General features: G+C 39.0%; 1 protein-coding gene across 3 annotated transcripts in view; it reads left to right on the forward strand.

Moving 5' to 3' along the window:
- Positions 1–336: 336 nt before the first annotated feature.
- LOC140535650 (neural cell adhesion molecule 2-like) overlaps positions 337–17391 on the forward strand; it is a 315959-nt gene continuing 298904 nt past the window's right edge. For 2 of the 3 annotated variants that reach the window (XM_072657056.1, XM_072657059.1), the window contains exon 1: positions 337–516. In XM_072657056.1, coding sequence (XP_072513157.1) covers positions 465–516 — 52 coding nt within the window. In that variant the 5' untranslated portion in view covers positions 337–464. Of the gene's footprint in view, positions 517–13344; positions 13413–17391 lie in introns of those variants that run through there. The other variant, XM_072657058.1, reaches the window with a different exon arrangement.

Below are 17391 nucleotides of genomic sequence, written 5' to 3' on the forward strand. Positions count from 1 at the left end.
GTATAGGAATGGAGATGATCTCCTAACCTTAGATCCTTAAGCTGACCAATCAAACCGTTCATTCAAACGGCAACTTTACAGGTTAGTCTTGTGCACACAGATTCCTGTCAATAAAGCAATCTTCTAATAAACAAACACATTTGAATAGTCGTCGCGTCGTGATTGACTCAACTCGTTGCGAGAGAGAGTGAAACACGTTGGGTAGCTTATTTTTTTTTTTACCTCAGGTGCTGCATTGAGGCAGGAGTCGCGCGCTGCTTAGTAAACACGAGCGGGGAGGGAGCCAGAGCCACACAGTAGAACTGAGATAGAGGGAGGCAGAGAGAGAGAGAGAGAGAGAGAGAGAGGCAGAGAGTGCGTGTCCGTGTGTGTTCAGCGACGTCGGCTCAGAGCTGGTTGAGATTTCAACTCACCAACACGGCAAGAGGCTGTTCTTTCGTCATCTCAAGCTGAAGCTGCTGAAAATGCTTCTCAAATCCGTCTGCTTGCTTGGATTGCTGGTCTGCGGCAGCCAAGGTAAGATAAGCGGTCTGACAGACAGCAAGGAACAAGTTGGGCTTGGAGCCACCTCTTTTTTTCTTCTTTGCTCCATGTCTTCGCTTAGGAAGAGAAAACAGGGATGTGGATGGTGTCAGGATATTGGGCGCGAGAGGAGAGAAGGCAAATGGTTGTTTTTTCTGGTGTTTGGGAGTTGAGGCACGTCCTTCCCGGGAAAATGTATGGATCCCAGTGTTTGCTGTGCCTTCAGAGGAGCCGGAGTGGTCATGGCATAGAGGTGTACTCACCCAACACCACTGGTATTTCCATGATTGACTGACAGGCCATTAGCTACTTTTTTCACATATTTAGGTCTGGAAGAAACTGGAGCGTGCATATAGTAGAATAACTGTAATGTAGTTGCCAAAGCTATCCGTTATTTTAGTTTGTACAACTGACTGAAGGATTATTCTCACCACTTGAAAAGTTAGTGTTATACTTTATGGGCATTCTCTTGGGCAGAGCTGATCATTTTCAGCAATAACATATCAGCACCTATTTTTTTGGCATGTTTCAGACAGGCATTCTGGAATTTGAAAAGAAAATAGATCAGACATCTTAAATCGGCGTCTCAGTGCCCCTTGATGCTCCTTCAGGATTAGTGGAGAGAGATGTGGGCTAACAGGTATCTCATCATATCATGTAGTAGCATGGGAGGGACACTTTTGATAGGTTGCCATGATCCTGTGACTCAGTTGCCCGGGTTTCTTTGCCGTCATCGATCAAAAGCACTTGCTTGGGTCTCTTGGGGGTCTGTAGGGGATGTTTGTTGGGATGCAAATTCACTTCCTTTGCTAGAACAACAGGTGGTGGTAGAGTGCTACACATTGATCCAAAGCGGATGAAGCACAACTGATTACCAGAGCGCAATGCAATCAGTCTAGGAAAACACAGTCGACAGTCACAAGTTTATGGCTCAAGTTTAGTTTTATGCAAAAGCAAGAAACCAGTGTTTTTTTTATAAAGTCAGATCTCTATAGCTATGGTGGCATAAAGGAGGAATCCCGGTGCGAGTTTTTTAGTTTGTCCCTCTTTTCATAGTGTCTGGTCTGGTCAGTTGAATGAATAAATAAGGTGAAATCTTGGATTTCTTCAGTCATAGATCTGAATCAGCACTATTAGGCTGTAGGGCTATAGTCTAAAAAGTGTAACTTTTCTGACAACCTTTTCTTATACATTGCTAACTGAAACCTTACATCACAAGCCACATCATTTTTTGTCCTGATGGATTGTAATGGTTCCGATATGCATAAATCTCTGGACTGACAACTCGCATGCACTTGTATGCTGTATCACCACCTGAGTATTTGAACAGAATGCATTGTTAGAAAAGCTTAGCATTAGAAAAAGTGACAGAAAGGGTCTTTTTTGAGAGCAGGCTTTTTCTGCTGGGTTCTTAGGACATAGCAGACTTGTGTGTGGTTCCATTACATGTGCCTAAAGCCTTCTTCCAGCCTGTGTTTCCCTTCTGTTTGCTGTCATGCACATGTTTGCAAGCGTGTTTGCGTGGGAGATGACTGACTGAGACAGTTTGTACCCACCAGCCATAATTGAGACCACAATGTTATTTGTGCATTGTGCTTAAGTTTGACATATTATAAAATATGTGTCATTAGTGGAGCTGCATTTACTGGCACAGATAGTAATCAAAGTGTGTAAAGGCCCACATACTACCTATTGCACGAATAAAAGCTTGCTTTTTTTACTGGATGCGTCTTGTCACTCATTCCTTGTCTCCCCAACACTGCCATTATGCTGGAAAAGCTATGTACATTGTAGTACAGTGTGACTGTAGTCATTATTTATGTAAGAATGACTTTTTGCCCATTAAACCCTGTATAGAAGTGTTCTTTGCTTGTTTATATCTCAATCTCATCTTTCAATCTAAATTCGAGACCATAGTCTATCTATCTAGCCTTGCTCAAAGGCTCAACAGTGGCCCTCCCCCTTCAATACATACAAAGCCACTGCCTCTTTTCGAACTTCCACCAATGTGGCATTCCTGGGCAGTCAACACGCTCTGAGAAAAGCACCCGGTCCCCAGCCCCACCTCGCCAGCTAACAGACGCCTGTGCCAACCAACATCACCAACTTTCTTTTATTAGACACACATGTCACATACACCCTGATGCATCTTAGCTTAGGATAAATTGCCTGGAGGCCTGTAGGATTTGTCTTGAAAGTATAACATGATTGTGCTGTTCTTTTCACATTATTGTGTTTGTTGTAGCTTTACTAGCATGTAGTGAGTGTCCTTGCAGATCACTGTTGTGAACTGAGCAGCATGTAAACTCTAAATAAGAGTCTGAAGTTGTGCCGTTAGTGCTAACATTAGTGATTGTGTGGAAACTATAGCCATGAAAGGAATCACATGGGCTTGGGAAGGTGCAGGTCCTGGTTGTTCATTAGGCTCTGCATGCCTACACCAACAAAATGAACTGCTATTTACATAATAGTTTGCAAACCACAGAAATTGAATAGATTATGTATGGCAAGAAAATTGTATCACAATATTTTCAGTATCACAACAGTATTACCAGATTTTTTAAAAATGCCATAAAACTCTTCCAGAATGGTAGTGTGTAGGGGTGTTCTAAATACCATGTTCTAAACCACATTGAATGAAGATCTGAGGGTGTTAAGAGACAATTTAAGGTGTCATTACTGGCCCAGATGATCATGTTCATTTAATTTTTTGTGGAACTGTTCCTGTAAGGTGCAATGGGTTTGCCATTATCTCCAGATTCGTAAAGCAGCATTTTGCAAGAATTAGCATTTAATAAAGCCAATGAAATGTAATTTAATAAAGGACATGTAACCAATAAAGGACATGCTGTACACATGCATTTCTGGACAAGCTGAGAGATATAGAACATGACTGAAAGTGAAGAAAGCATGTGGACAGCATGTCCTTTATTGGTTGCTTAAGTGTAAATTACACTTCCAGACTTTGCAGGGTGGTGCCCCGGAGCCAGAAATGCCAATTCTTGCAAAATGCTGCTTTATAAATCTGGAAGTATAATTTGTGCTTGAGCAACCAATAGAGGACATGCTGTGCACATGCATTTCTGGACAAGCTGAGAGATATAGAACACTACTGAAAGTGAAGGAAGCATGTTTTACAAGAATATGACTCAGGTCGTGCAGCAAAGTTACATAATGCAGTTTCTGGCATGCTGAGGCTGGAGTGGCAATGATGGAGACAATATCAAACAACATCAGAATAATTTTATGGTAAAAATGCTACAAAAGGATCTTGAAATTGTCTTCACCTGTTGTATTTCGTCCCTCTTGCATGCAGGTTTTTGGTTGAACAAGCTTCTCAAGAATTTCTAATGATTCGTCCTGATCAAACACCAACAGCATCCTGCCTCATTCCTTTTTGTGTCACGTTGCTGTTAATTTCCCCTTGATGCTTTATGTATTTTTTTTAGAGTTCTTGCAGCTTGGCGAAGTGAATTATGTGCTCAGTGGCTCTTGGCACAGGCCATCCAGCACTATGTTAAGTGCCATAATTATGAGATTTCTCTGAATTGCGAGGAGGAATGTCAGCAGCGGGAGTGTTAAAAGATTTATGCAACGGAGCGGGAGTGTGCTGCTTGTGGAGAGAGTGCACCTCCACAGAGACGCACACATGGCCTGGAGACTGGAGAGGAGTGCTGAGCGGAGCACGTCTTAATGGTCGTGTGAAAATGGCAAATGGATGCATGCTTACTGACTTACCCGGACGAGCACACATACACACTTCCAGCCTCTCAAAACTTAGTGTCTGTATGTGTTAAAAGTTCTACATATGGACAAAATTGTTAATGTATCAGTTACCCACAATGGTCACAGGAATAACTTGAATCTGACAAAAGAAATAATAAATAAAAATGCTATGAAAAATAACCAATGAAAGACATACACTGCTTTTCAACCATGCTTCAACAGAATTATTTAAAAAATAAACTTATGAAACAGGCCTGGACAGAAATGATGGTACCCTTAACTTAATATTTTGTTGCACAACCTTTTGAGGCAATCACGGCAATCAAATGATTCCTGTAACTGTCAATGAGACTTCTGCACCTCTCAGTGGGTTTCATTCTTCAGTATTTTAGCTGTGTGTTTTGGGTCATTATCCTGTTGCAAGACCCATGACCTGCGACTGAGACCAAGCTTTCTGACACTGGGCAGCACATTTATCTCTAGAGTCCCTTGATAGTCTTGAAATTTCATTGTACCCTTCACAGATTCAAGATACCATGTGCCAGATGCAGCAAAGCATTATTTTCAGGGGTACCATCATTTTTGTCCAGACCTGTTTAATGAGTTTACTTTTTAAAATATTTCATGAAGCATGGTTCAAAATCAATGTCGGATTTTCATTTGTTCATTTTCATAGAATTTTTATTTATTATTACTTTTGTTAGAGTCAAGTTATTTCTGTGACCATTGTGGGTTTTTCTTTCATTAACCGAGGGGTACCAACAATTTTGTCCACACGTGTATACCCTATCCAACATGCTCTTGTATACACACACACACACACACACACACATATATATATATATGTACCTTTTGCAGAAATTACAGCCTGGTAGACTCTAGGCATTCTAGCTGTCAACTTTTCGAGGTAATCTGATTTCACCCCATGCTTCCTGTAGCATCTCCCACATGGATTGGCTTGATGCAGTCTTCCTCCGTACCATACGGTCAAGCTGCTCCCACAACAGCTCAATAGGGTTCAGATCCAGAGACTGTGCTGGCCACTCTATTACAGTCAGAATCCTGGCTGACATGGCGTTGCAAAACCTTGTGGTAGCCTTCTTTTTTTAAGATCCGTTCCACTCTGTATAAATTTCCTATTTTACCACCTCCAAAGCATCCCCAGACCACGCAGCCTTCACCATGCTTGACAGATGGTATTAAGTATTGGTCATGCATCTTTTCATTGGTCCTGCGCCTCACAAATGTTCTTCTGTTTGATCCAAAGACCTTAAACTTGGACTCATCTGCCCAATGTCTTTTCTCTTTGGCCCATCGCAGTCTTTTCTTTTAATTGGCCAGTGTGAGGTATGGCTTTTTCTTGGCAATTCTGCCATGAAGTCCAGCATCCTGAAGCCTCTTGACCGTTGATGCTGACACTGGTGTTTGACGGGCTCCATTTAGTGCAGCTGTCAGTTGACTAGAGGGATATGAAGCCCCCTATCATTGAGCTGTGGAGTGATGGAACACATTTGTCACTGAATGCAAATAAATCCTTACTGCAGTGTCCAAGGTATGTGGAGAGTGAAGAGTGAACTCCTCTGGTCGGATTTCACAGAAGAACTGAGGCACAAATTGCTGAAAATTTAATGTTCGCTATGTCTTGTCTATGTCTTTAACCAATTCCTAGGCAGAGCATGGAGAAAAAAGTGTAATATTACAGAGTAAACTGTCATGCAGAAGAAGAATTATTTGTGCTGGTTATGACATAAGCACTAACATGAAGGTGCAGATATTCACTCTTCACACAAGACGCCTAAGTTGAAGAGGACTCACAACCTATAATATGCTTCATGAGCACATTTGGCATTCTGGCAGCTCTCAGGAGTATGGAGAATCATCAGCCTTTCTAAGTATTTTTCAGCGTTTTTCTTGGTTCTCCTTATATGGGAGACTATTTGTGGCAGTGAATTGTGCCTGTGAGATCCTCTGCTTACCCCTCTTCCCTGTGCTGCTCTTGAGAAAACAGAGCAGGCTGCTAAAGGCATTGTGTGAGGATTTTATCTGTTTTTCTGAGCTGGATTACTCACTGACAGTTGATGACAGAAGACACCAATTACATGGGGTAAGTCAATCTGGTTGCCATGATAGGTGTATCATGTCTGTAGGTTGCTCTGAACTGGAGTTCTGAATCCTAGAAAACCAGTAGTGCAGGAATCGAGTTCAATAAATAGATTGTTCACTTGGATCAGCCTAATTTTCTGATACCCAATCCAGCGATTTTGTTAATATGATATATAATCCTAGTATCGCATTATCGGAACAAAATGCATAATTAATGGTTCTTTGTTTTATTTATTATGGTTTAATTGCATTTTGCAGAGAAGGAAAATGTTAATGCAGGTTAGTATACATTTTTCTATTCATTTATCTTTTATCTGTTCTATCTTCGTATTAATTTTAACAATAAAAACTGCAGATCTACAGTTTTGCTGTCTCATTGCCATGCTTAATAAGATTACAATATCTTAGGAAAAAGTGTGTACTCTCCATCATATCTCTTTCTCTTTCCTCACCTTGTCAGTTATTTTATAATGTTGAATGTATGAGTTATAATCTTTATAGTTTATTATTTATTTTGGATGAAAAAAACAAAAACAATTTCATCATCTTTATGAAAGAATATGTTGTCATCCACGCTACTCTCAACACACAGGTAAAGAGGCATTTTGTCATAATATTCATGTGATGTATATTGCTTTGTCCGATATACCAACAGCCTACACAAGTTTCGATTAACTGCTGACCTGCTGTATGTAGGAGGCAGCGTTTTTAGATTTTACAGTTGTGTTTCTTCTGCAACCCCTCTTGACAATGTTTGGAAACCTTGAACGATGGAATAACATCAGTCAGAATATTGCACACAGGTAAATCCCTCTTAGAATAAATCTAACCTCAAAACATGTTTTAAGTTACCTAAGAGAATGTAAGATACAGTACAGTAAGGTGTTGGTGCAGTCTTGCAATTTTGTTCCTATTTTTGAAAGCCACATTGGATTCAACATCAACCTGTACCTGCTACACGCTTAAAAAGAAACCTTTTAATGGATGGTTCTTTTAAGAAGTATTTTATCTGTTGTAATGAATTGAGAACAGGGCCAATCATGGCATATTTTAATGGATCAGGTATTTAGCTATTTTAAGCCCAATAGAAACACAATTATTTGGTTTTTTTTCTGATGCGCTGCTGTATTAGAGGTGCCATGTCTATGGTATGGTACTGTTTTACCATGGTTCATGAAAGTGGTTTACAGTGGTTCATCTGTTTGTGTATTGTTTTGACTGCGTTTAGGGAGGAAACATTCATGCAACTTTCACACTTGAATTATGGCTGGTTAAAAACAAAAAAAGGTGACAGTATTGCTCTTTTAAAGGGGACATACTAAATAAACAGATAGATTCAGATGCATAGATGCATAGATATGTGTGGGAAACCTACCTTGCATTCCCCAAGAAGATTGGTTTTAATCTGGTATAAATCTATTATTGTCCCAGAATTCTGCGTGGGCCTATCACTGTGACATGAGCTTTATGTCTCATCACTCCCTCACTAGCCCAATTGCACGGCAAGTCGTGGAAAACCTTTAATGGCTACAGCAGGGATGGTGGGAGTTTTTTTTCCGGGGGTGGGGAGGAATCTTAGCAGCTTGGGACGGCAGAGTTCTCTTCAGCACCACGGACAGCTGCAAGTGGGCGTCCTAGCATGGCCACGCAGTCCTTCAAACAAGCACACCCAGGCTGATGGGACTGCCAGTCTCTTCAGTGCTCTCTCACTCGCACTCCCACCGCTTCTCACTTGCCCAGACCAGCTTTCATGGACCATCCGAGACATGAATAAATTGTGCAATCGGGGACATGGCCTGGCTCGAGTTGTCCCGAAAAAAGTTGGTCCTGGATGACCCAGTTTGACTGCTACATGTAATATTAATAACTGTTCCAAACTGTAAGCTTGTAGCAACAAAATCAGGTCTTCAGAAAGGACGGTGGATGAAGTGGTCATTGAAAGATTGATCAGAGAAGATGATCTACAGATGGGAGAAAGTCGGAAGGGATTCATTTAAGACATTGATGGAGTGGTGAATTTTTAAAAGCTATTCTTGCTAAATGCATTGCATAAATTGTCCAGATATGTTGGATTGAGAAAGAAGTGGCAGTTCTCTCTTGGTATGCAAGCGCTAAAGCCAATTCTTAATGTTCTTCTGCAAAAACACCTATTTCTTTAACACTATGTCATTAGACCCTGCAAGGCTTTCAATCTGCACTACATTATTAAGACTGAGTGTGTGACTAATGGCAATAATAATAACAGCTGTAGCAGGAGAGTAATGAGGGTGGTGTAGGGTCTCCATTGATTTCCCCCTTACTTTATCATGTTGCTTGGGCTCTTGTGGTAAAAATATGCCTTTGTTATAGGTGTTACACATTCAGTTAGGCTTATGATGATTTCAGTGCACTTTCAAACAAACACAAGCTAGATCTCTTCAATCCTGTATAGCAAGTTACTATTTCTAATGTGAAAAAGCAAACAAAATAAAGAGTGTTTATCTGGAGAAAAAAAACACAGCTTATGAAAAAGAGTTGCGCCAAGGCCAGGGCTTGTCAACAGTGCATGGCTGGTGGCCACTGTTGTGTGATTTGTGGAGGAATGCAAAGTGAAGTCTGTGTTGGGTACTCGGTACTGTGAGCGTTTTGGATGAGAACTTATCTAGGTACCAGAGCCTGAGGGACAACATTGACCAAACATCTGAACACAAGCCACAGCTTTTTGTAAAACTTTCTTTGATGAAAGCCTATTTAAAAAGAACTATAAATAACCAACACAAACTACTGAGGTAGAAAGACTAGGGGTACAGTTCAACACAATTCAGCAGGCCCGAGATCAAGTAGATCAAGTAGATTCCAAAAAGAGAGTGAAAGTAATTAATTACATTCCTTACCCACATTTTTATAAAGTGGTTCTTTACAAACATTTACAAGATTACAAACATTTGCAATAGAACCACAACAACTCAAAGAACTGTTCTTATATTGTTGTTTGGTAAAGGGGTTTGTTTGAGACATCAGTTGTCTACTTGAGCCCTTTAACTTATAACTTATAAGTCAAGTTATGCCAAATCTCTCTTTTTTCATGTGGTTCTTTCACATTTTGTTTTGCTGATGTCACAGCAGAAAGGTGGTGCTACTACCTTCCAAGACTCCAGCAGTTTCCACTCTCTCACCAGAATTCCACTCTCTGATAAAAGTTTGGACATTTGTGTTAGTAGCATAGCAGTTACTCAGAATTACAACTACGGATGCACCGATACTAGGACCTGATATCGCTCCTGATACTTAAAAAATTAGCTGGATCAGGCATCACATAATTAGGCCGATCCACGGGACTCATTAATTCAGTGAACCCAAATACTGCACCACCGATATTCTAGGCTTTATAATTTAGGATTGTCACTGTCATAACTCATATTATTAGTTACCAGATTAGTTACCAGATTTTTATTAGTTTTTACCATTGACATCTCTAACAGATTCGTTATATCAGTTGATGCCTACTCAACTGATAGTTTGGTAGTTGTGCTACTCAGGCACACCCACTTAGTAACTTGCCTGATAATTGATTGATTTGTTAAATCAGGTGTGTTGGAGTAGACCAGCTACCAAACTTTGCTGAAGACCGGCCTATCAAGACTAGAGTTGTGCACTTCTGATCTAAAACTTTCTTCACACTTATATGCACCGAGTTTAGTGCTTTCCTTGTAGAATAGAAAACAGGTTTTTCACATCAATGTGGCAACTAATCAACACATTATTAACACATTAATTTGCACTTGAGGATACGCCTCCCCTTCCCCCCAAAAAAGTGTGGTTAAATAAAAGCAATTAAGGGTGTTACATCATAAAAGGAAGTTAAATACAAAAAAAATCAGAGGGTGTGGATGCAGTAATAAAGCTAGAGTGAACTGCATCATTATATACTGGCTAACATCATTGGATATGCTTTGATTTTAACATAATAGACACATGTGGGAGACTTGTTGGAGCAGTTTGGAACAGATGGTGCTGGGTAGATATATGTTTGAAGTATGGTTGTCAAGTCCTTTTTAATTCTATGCAGCATCCCCGTTTGAAAGGGACTAACCCATCTACACGGAGTATCCACTGGAATTTACTCAATGACCAAGTAGATTTCTTTTTTTCTATTTTTTATTTTAATACATTGTTCAATTCAGTTCTCTTTGTCTTTAATTTGCAGATTGCAGGGTTTCAGTTTGCAAATATCAGTTCTAGATTTGCAGTTAATTTTCCAGTTTATCCATGTGTTGATTACTTTTAGCTAGATTATTAGTTTGGTCATTAGGGAAGAGTCAGCTAGAGTCAGGTGAAAACCTTCAAATAGAAAATACACAGAAGAGAAAGAAATACATTTAGACATAATCACAAAATTATTAATGCTAAAGCATTTTAGCAAAACTTCTGACAAACAATGGTCATTAGTTGTTTCACTATTTTTTCTTTCTTTCCCCCAAAAGTAAAGAAAGCTGCTTAAAACATTGCATTAAAAAGTTAACAAACTGATAATGGTTACAGTTAAGGATGCACCAGTCCCACTTCTGGTTACAATACAGATACCGATACTAATTCCACTGATTTCATGATCAAATTCCACTGATGAATTAATAAACTATATAACTCACCATGTGAGAGAGACTTAATGAACACATATATGAATTAACCAAATTTCTATTTATTTGTCACTAAATAAATAATTGTGCAGTTGCAGCATGTAAACCCATGAATCATACTAGAGGACTAGTGAACTAGAGGCCATTGTCCATGAGGAGTTGGTTAATGGGCATTTGTATTTGTTAATAGAACAGCCGACATGCTATTGAGCTTTTGTTTCTAAGAATGGAAAAGCAAAATAATTGTAGAAGTTCTTAATATTGAAGCAAACTTTACACTTGTAAACAATTGAAAGATCATTTGCTCTGGCTTTGAGCCAACATATAAATTAGGGATGAAACCCTTTGCACAAACCCAACTATTAATACTGAGTAGGCTATGTGGTCTTTGATTTACATCTTTGATTTAGGGGTTATTTTCAGCAGTAGTCAAGGTAGTCCATCATTCCCCTTGGCCTGCTGTATGGGGACCATATCATAATATATTTTCATTTACCCTGGCATATTTTCTGAAGATAATTAGATCTCTGTTTAACAAGTTTAACAAGGTGCTGAAACTGAAGATGCTGCATCATTTTTTTTAGAATAATACACAAGCGGCCTTATAATTGCTTTTCAGGACATTCACTGTTGAATATTGACGAAGGAATGTGATTGAGTGTGATGACTGCAGCATTATCCTGGATATTAACTCTAATGTATATCCTAGATATTAATTCAGATAATTTTTGGGTTTCTCTATATTCTTGCTAAGATTTTTACAGAGATCAAAGGTGTTTCAGGCCTGTGGGCATATACAGTGCTGTGCAGTACAGAAAAGCTTTGAGTGGGATCATGCCTAGCTTATTCTTGCTGTCTCCTGAGAATTTTCATTGGAATATACTACATCACAGTCTAACCACACTTTTAGCCCCCAGAGCTACCAAAAAGCTGATCATGGAGGTCATGGAGAAATCTACAGAACCATGGGAGTACTGTTAGTGGTAAGAGTAAGTGATGTGAAACGCTAAAAGTGCAGTCTAATTTAGTTGATATCGGATCAGGTTTTTTTTGTTTGACATAAAGAGCATTCTTTTCTGACATGTTTCAGTTATTGTTTAACATCTGATCAAACAAGGTTCAACATCAATTAAATGTAAATATAACTTATTATGTAATTAAATATTCAATCATTATGTAAGTACATTAGAATAGTAGAGGAATGTAATTCAGTTATGCTACTAAGGTCTAACTTGCCAGGTGATATGTGATATGGTCTGTCATTATGAAGATGTGTCCATTACATCTCACTCTGTATTTGACAGTAGCCATTGGAGTGGCCATGTGCTCTCCTATTTATTTGTTGGTTTGTTTGTCTTCCCTCCGCCCTATGAGCTCTTCTACAGTGGTGTTGACTACTTTATTTCTCAAAACTACTTTCCTTTTGTTTCTGCCTCAGGCTATTCAAGCAAATGCTAAAAACAAATCCGTGGGGGTTCTGGTGTGCTTTGCAAATGATCAACAGAAGCATCTGTGAATTCAGAGGTAATGGGTTTTGTGTGATTCAACAAAGCCGGAAATGAATGCTATTTGTACGCATATGTGGCAGTGTTTATTGAAATTAGGCTAATGATGTTTGTCCTAAACGTTTAACTAGAGTTGTGCAGTTGTGCAGTTTTACCAGAAGCACAGTGTAGTTTGTAATGTAAAATCAATTTGCCATGTTTACGTGATGGAAATGTTTGTTATCACGCTGTCATCACACTTGTTTGTTACAGCTAGAGCAGTTGTGTGTTTTCTCCTGTGAGGTGAGGTTTGCTAAACAAAGGTAATGGTGTTTATCAGATGCTGCAGTGTTAGAGGAATGTAATGGTGTTTGTTTCTCACTGAACTGGATCCTCAGAGAGAGGGACTGGGGAAGGGTAGTTTTAGGAGGGGGGGGGGTAATGAGTCGATGGGTTCATTTATCAGAGCTGTTGTAGTTAAGTGCATGAGGCACAACCTCTCTGTCTTTCCCTCTTTCTTGCCCTATATCTCTGTCTGTTGTTGCATCTTGGCCTTCAAATAAATACAGTGTAGAATTTTTTATCTAAAATAACAGCTTCAAGATTATGATGATGCTCCACTGACCTGCAACAGGGAGTATCACGTCACTGCCATTGCTACACCGGGCTCGGCGCGCTGCTAACTGCATTATGTAACTTTGGAGAAGCGAGCAGTATAACACTTGCAAGAACTGCGTAATGCTATGTAACCCGAGTCATCTTTGTGTAAAATCCTGTAATATTATTAACCTCCTTGGTCCACATGTTTCTTTCACTTGATGGTTCTGTATATCCCAGCTTGTCCAGAAAAGCATGGCTCAAAATACAAATTACACTTCCTGTTTGTAGGGGGATGTCCAGGAGCAAGACATGCCAGTTCTCCATAGTGTTACTTCAACTTTTTTGACCCAACTTTCCAGATGTAAGTTGATTTTATTCACAATTTGGGATTGGCAGAATGGTGTCCTTTATATACTTATACTGTATATCTTTTTAGAAGAAGCAGTGAAAAACAACTTGCTGCACAAATTCCACAAAATCCAAAATGTGTGGCTTTTGTGAAGTTGACATTTTGGAGATACAGTGTCTTTGCGTGACAACAACCATATGTACATTGGCCTCCTGATGTCCTTTATGTTGGTATTTTGTTATATATTAACTTAAATTACTTCAGGAAACGCAAACAGTTTGTAATGGGTCATTTCATTTGCTCATGGAGAGGCGTTTTACAACACCTACATTGCCAGTGTGAAAAAGTATTTGCCCCTAAATAGCTGGTTGGGCCACCTTTAGCAGTAGTAACTGCTATAACCAGAGACTTCACACTCTGGGTGTGTGTGTGTACTCACTGCCCCTAACACATGTGTGTGTGTGAGTGTGTGTTCACTACCAGATGGGTTAAATGCGGAGGACACATTTCGCTGTACACTGTACAGTGACAAATACGTGCACCTTTCACCTTTCACCTTTTCACTGTGGGTGAATTCTGGATCACTTATTGCTTCAATTCAGCCACACTGAAAGACTGTAGACAGTAAAATGCCTGTTTCTGCCAGGGCATCTCAGTATGGAACAAAGTCCTTTGGCTAGGCCAATCCAGAACCTCAGCTTCTTTAGTTGTTGTCTTTCTGCATAACCCAATTGCAGACTGATGACTGGGCATTTTTCTGCCCAGAGTTCAGTCAACTGTGGCAAGTCACTCAGGCCTTTTAAGCAGCATAACACCACAACACAGTCACACTACCACCACTATATATGACTGTGGGTATGATCTTTTTATTGGGGGATGCTGTGTTAGCTTTACACTATTGTTATACACTCTATTGTTGTTCTGTGTATTAGAAATGGCCTTGTAACCATTTCTAGACAGAGACGTTGAAAGATTCAATTTAAGTGATGTTCCGATTCAACAGGGCTGGCAGTAGTCAAGCTTAGGGAAGTCTACTTTTAATAGTCAAACAATTAAATGTAATGTGACAAATAAGCACAATAGAGGACATCAAGAGCAGGGGTGATGCAGTCTTAATATTTTAATATTTAATTTAACAAATAAAAATGTATGTTCACTTAGAAACATGCCATATCAGCATGGGTATATAAGACTGTATTTAAAGTAGGGGTAAGCAATATGACCATATTTTCTCAAAATAAATTTTTTATTGTGATAAAGCGAGTGTTTAAAGAACTGACCAACTACACATTGCATTACAGAGAGAGAGTAATTAATTTTGTTTAATGACATGAACTGCCACTTATGATGCATTTTGTCTGCATGTCAAAATATTGCAATAAATTTTTTGTACAGTGAAATTGTCTATAAATATTGTGTTGTGTATAAATATTGTGATTTTTTCAGCCACCTGTAATATACTGTATAGGTCACAATATATTTTTTCATCTTTAACTTTAGGTTAAGTTTGTAAATGCTTGCAAGTGGAATGTTGTGCACACCTGGTTGCTGCTTCTAATGGGTGTTTGTGTTGTTAGTCTATTCAGTGTTTTCTTTGAAGCTTTTTTCTGGAGTACTCTTTTTGCCCACAACTGAAACTGCCGTTACATTTGTCCCCTGGATACATTGTCAGTAAACACTGCTGGTACAGAATTATTTTTTTCTCTTCCCCCCCCCCCCCCTTCATGCTCTGTACCCTGGTGCACCAAGCTAACTTCTGTCTCCACCTGCCAGCCGCAAGCTCTTTTTCTGCTAGCCTTGAGACATGTCAGTCAAGGTTTCAGTGAGAGAGCCTCTACTCGTTCATTAAACTGTGGCCAATTCATTGGTAGGATATTTCCCATTCACTACACAACACAGAGGCACATTTCTTTTCAAACAGCAGTTTGACAAAAACATTCCAAAGTAAACTTCTTCTTCCCCCCAAGTGTAGCTGATCAGCCAAGACAAGTTGGTTGTCCAAAGCTTGCCTCTTTAATTTTTCACTACAAGCTACAAGGAAAGAAAGTGTAGCTTCAGACTGCATTAAATTATTTTAAACAGACTTGTTTATGTGCTTTCTGACACTATATGACATACTGTAAATTAGATTTTACACTCTATTGTTGCTAAGTGTAACTGATGTCTGCCTCTTTGGTGAGTCTGGTGCCCTGAAAATTCTTCTTTAGTGGAGACTTCAGACGTCAGTTGACTTCAGTGGAGTTTTATTAACCTCTCTGATCTTATTGCTGTTATGACACACATTGTTGTTCGGGATATGTGCCCTCTAGAGTTTTAATAACACGTTAGCACACAAAAGGCACGTTGTGATTTAACGTGCACATTAGGGGTGGGAATCTCAGGGCTCCTCACAGTTTGATTAAATTTTAATTCAGAGGGCTTCAATGCAAATATAAAACAATTATCAATTAATCTTGAGTCATCTTTTTACTGTACAGCATTTCTTTTTTTCTCACTGTGTACTTTTACAGAAAAGTATTTAAAATTATCCATATTAAATTAACTTCCAGTATTTTTTATTAATATAGAAAGTCAACCTAAAGATTTTTGTAGTGGGCTGCAATGGAAACATAGTAATTATCTTTCCCTCCCTAGTGGCCAAATTTAGCACTCCTTGAGAGGCCAGGTTTAGCGTGTGGGCATAGCATTTCACATGCAGGAATTTACTCAGTTTTAGCAGCTGCAGCAGCAGCAGCCAGGTAGGAGCGTCATCTGTAACTAAATCTAAAAGCTTCTTAGTGTGGTTCTCATCCACTGCCCTTGTATAGAGCGCATGAGATAGTAGCTGCCACATTTATGTTGTCATGAGAACGTTGCCATCATCACATAGTCCAGCTATATATGATTCTAGTGACATCTTCGCTGTGGCAATAAAAACATCTTCTAGACATAACCCCCCCCCAAAATAAGTGAATATCCCAACATAGAAATTGAGAAGTCTTTATGCAAAAACTTCCTTGCATTTATTTATTGATATATTTTTTATGTGCATCTTACTTGTGTCTCCCTTAAATACTTAATCATGACATTCGCAGCAATGTAAAGAACAACTGCCAGATTACAATAAAGTCAAACTGGAAAAATGGAGATACAAGGTTTTGTTCCAACAGCAGCTACATACTACAATAAATCAAAGTATATTTACAAACAAAACAACTTAAATTAAATAATAAAGAAATCTTGACATGATCATCAGTTAGTAGCAGAAAATGTTTTCTTGTGTAGCAACAAAGAGCTGAAAGTTTAACAGTGGCAACTCAGTTAAAAGTCATGAATAATGAAAAATGGTGCTAATGGTTTGCTTCTTGTAAATGCAGGTTTAAAAAAAAAAAAGAGAAAGGAGATCTACAGCGAGATTGTGTTTGATTGACAGTTGTACTCCTTGACTAGCCCCATTTAGACTGTATGACAGTATTGCCTTTTCAAGCAACAAGTATGCCATTTCCAAAGCAGCACAAAAACCTCAGGCTATGGCTGTTTCGAAAATGTCTTATAGCCTTTTCAAGCATAAATGTCACTGAAGTGTTCCCATTCCATCACAGGTCACCTGTCAGAAAGAGGTTTTAGAAAATTTTGTGTAGGTCAAACCTGCACTCCTTGAGATATGCTGTCACTAGTAGTAATAATATACATATTTTTTGTTTTTTGCTCTACGGGTCAAGATTCAGTGTGATGTTTCAATAACTGTTATGTTAAAAATATCTAGATTCTACAGAGCTCTACATTTACATGTGTGGCTTTTAGCAGACCCTCTTGTCCTGAGTGAATGACTGAAGTGCTTAGCTGTCCACTCATAAAATGCCCCTAGCTTCTGTTAATAGATAATGCCACATCCAAAAATCAGTATGGATACCTTGATATAAAGAATGCTTAAAATACAACTGCTAGACACAGTACATTCACCACACTATGCCTGAATGCCAAAGAAATCAAAGTCATGCATTTAAGTGCA

Source organism: Salminus brasiliensis, chromosome 15 (genome assembly GCF_030463535.1).
Source record: "Salminus brasiliensis chromosome 15, fSalBra1.hap2, whole genome shotgun sequence".
NCBI classification, from domain to species: Eukaryota; Metazoa; Chordata; class Actinopteri; order Characiformes; family Bryconidae; genus Salminus; species Salminus brasiliensis.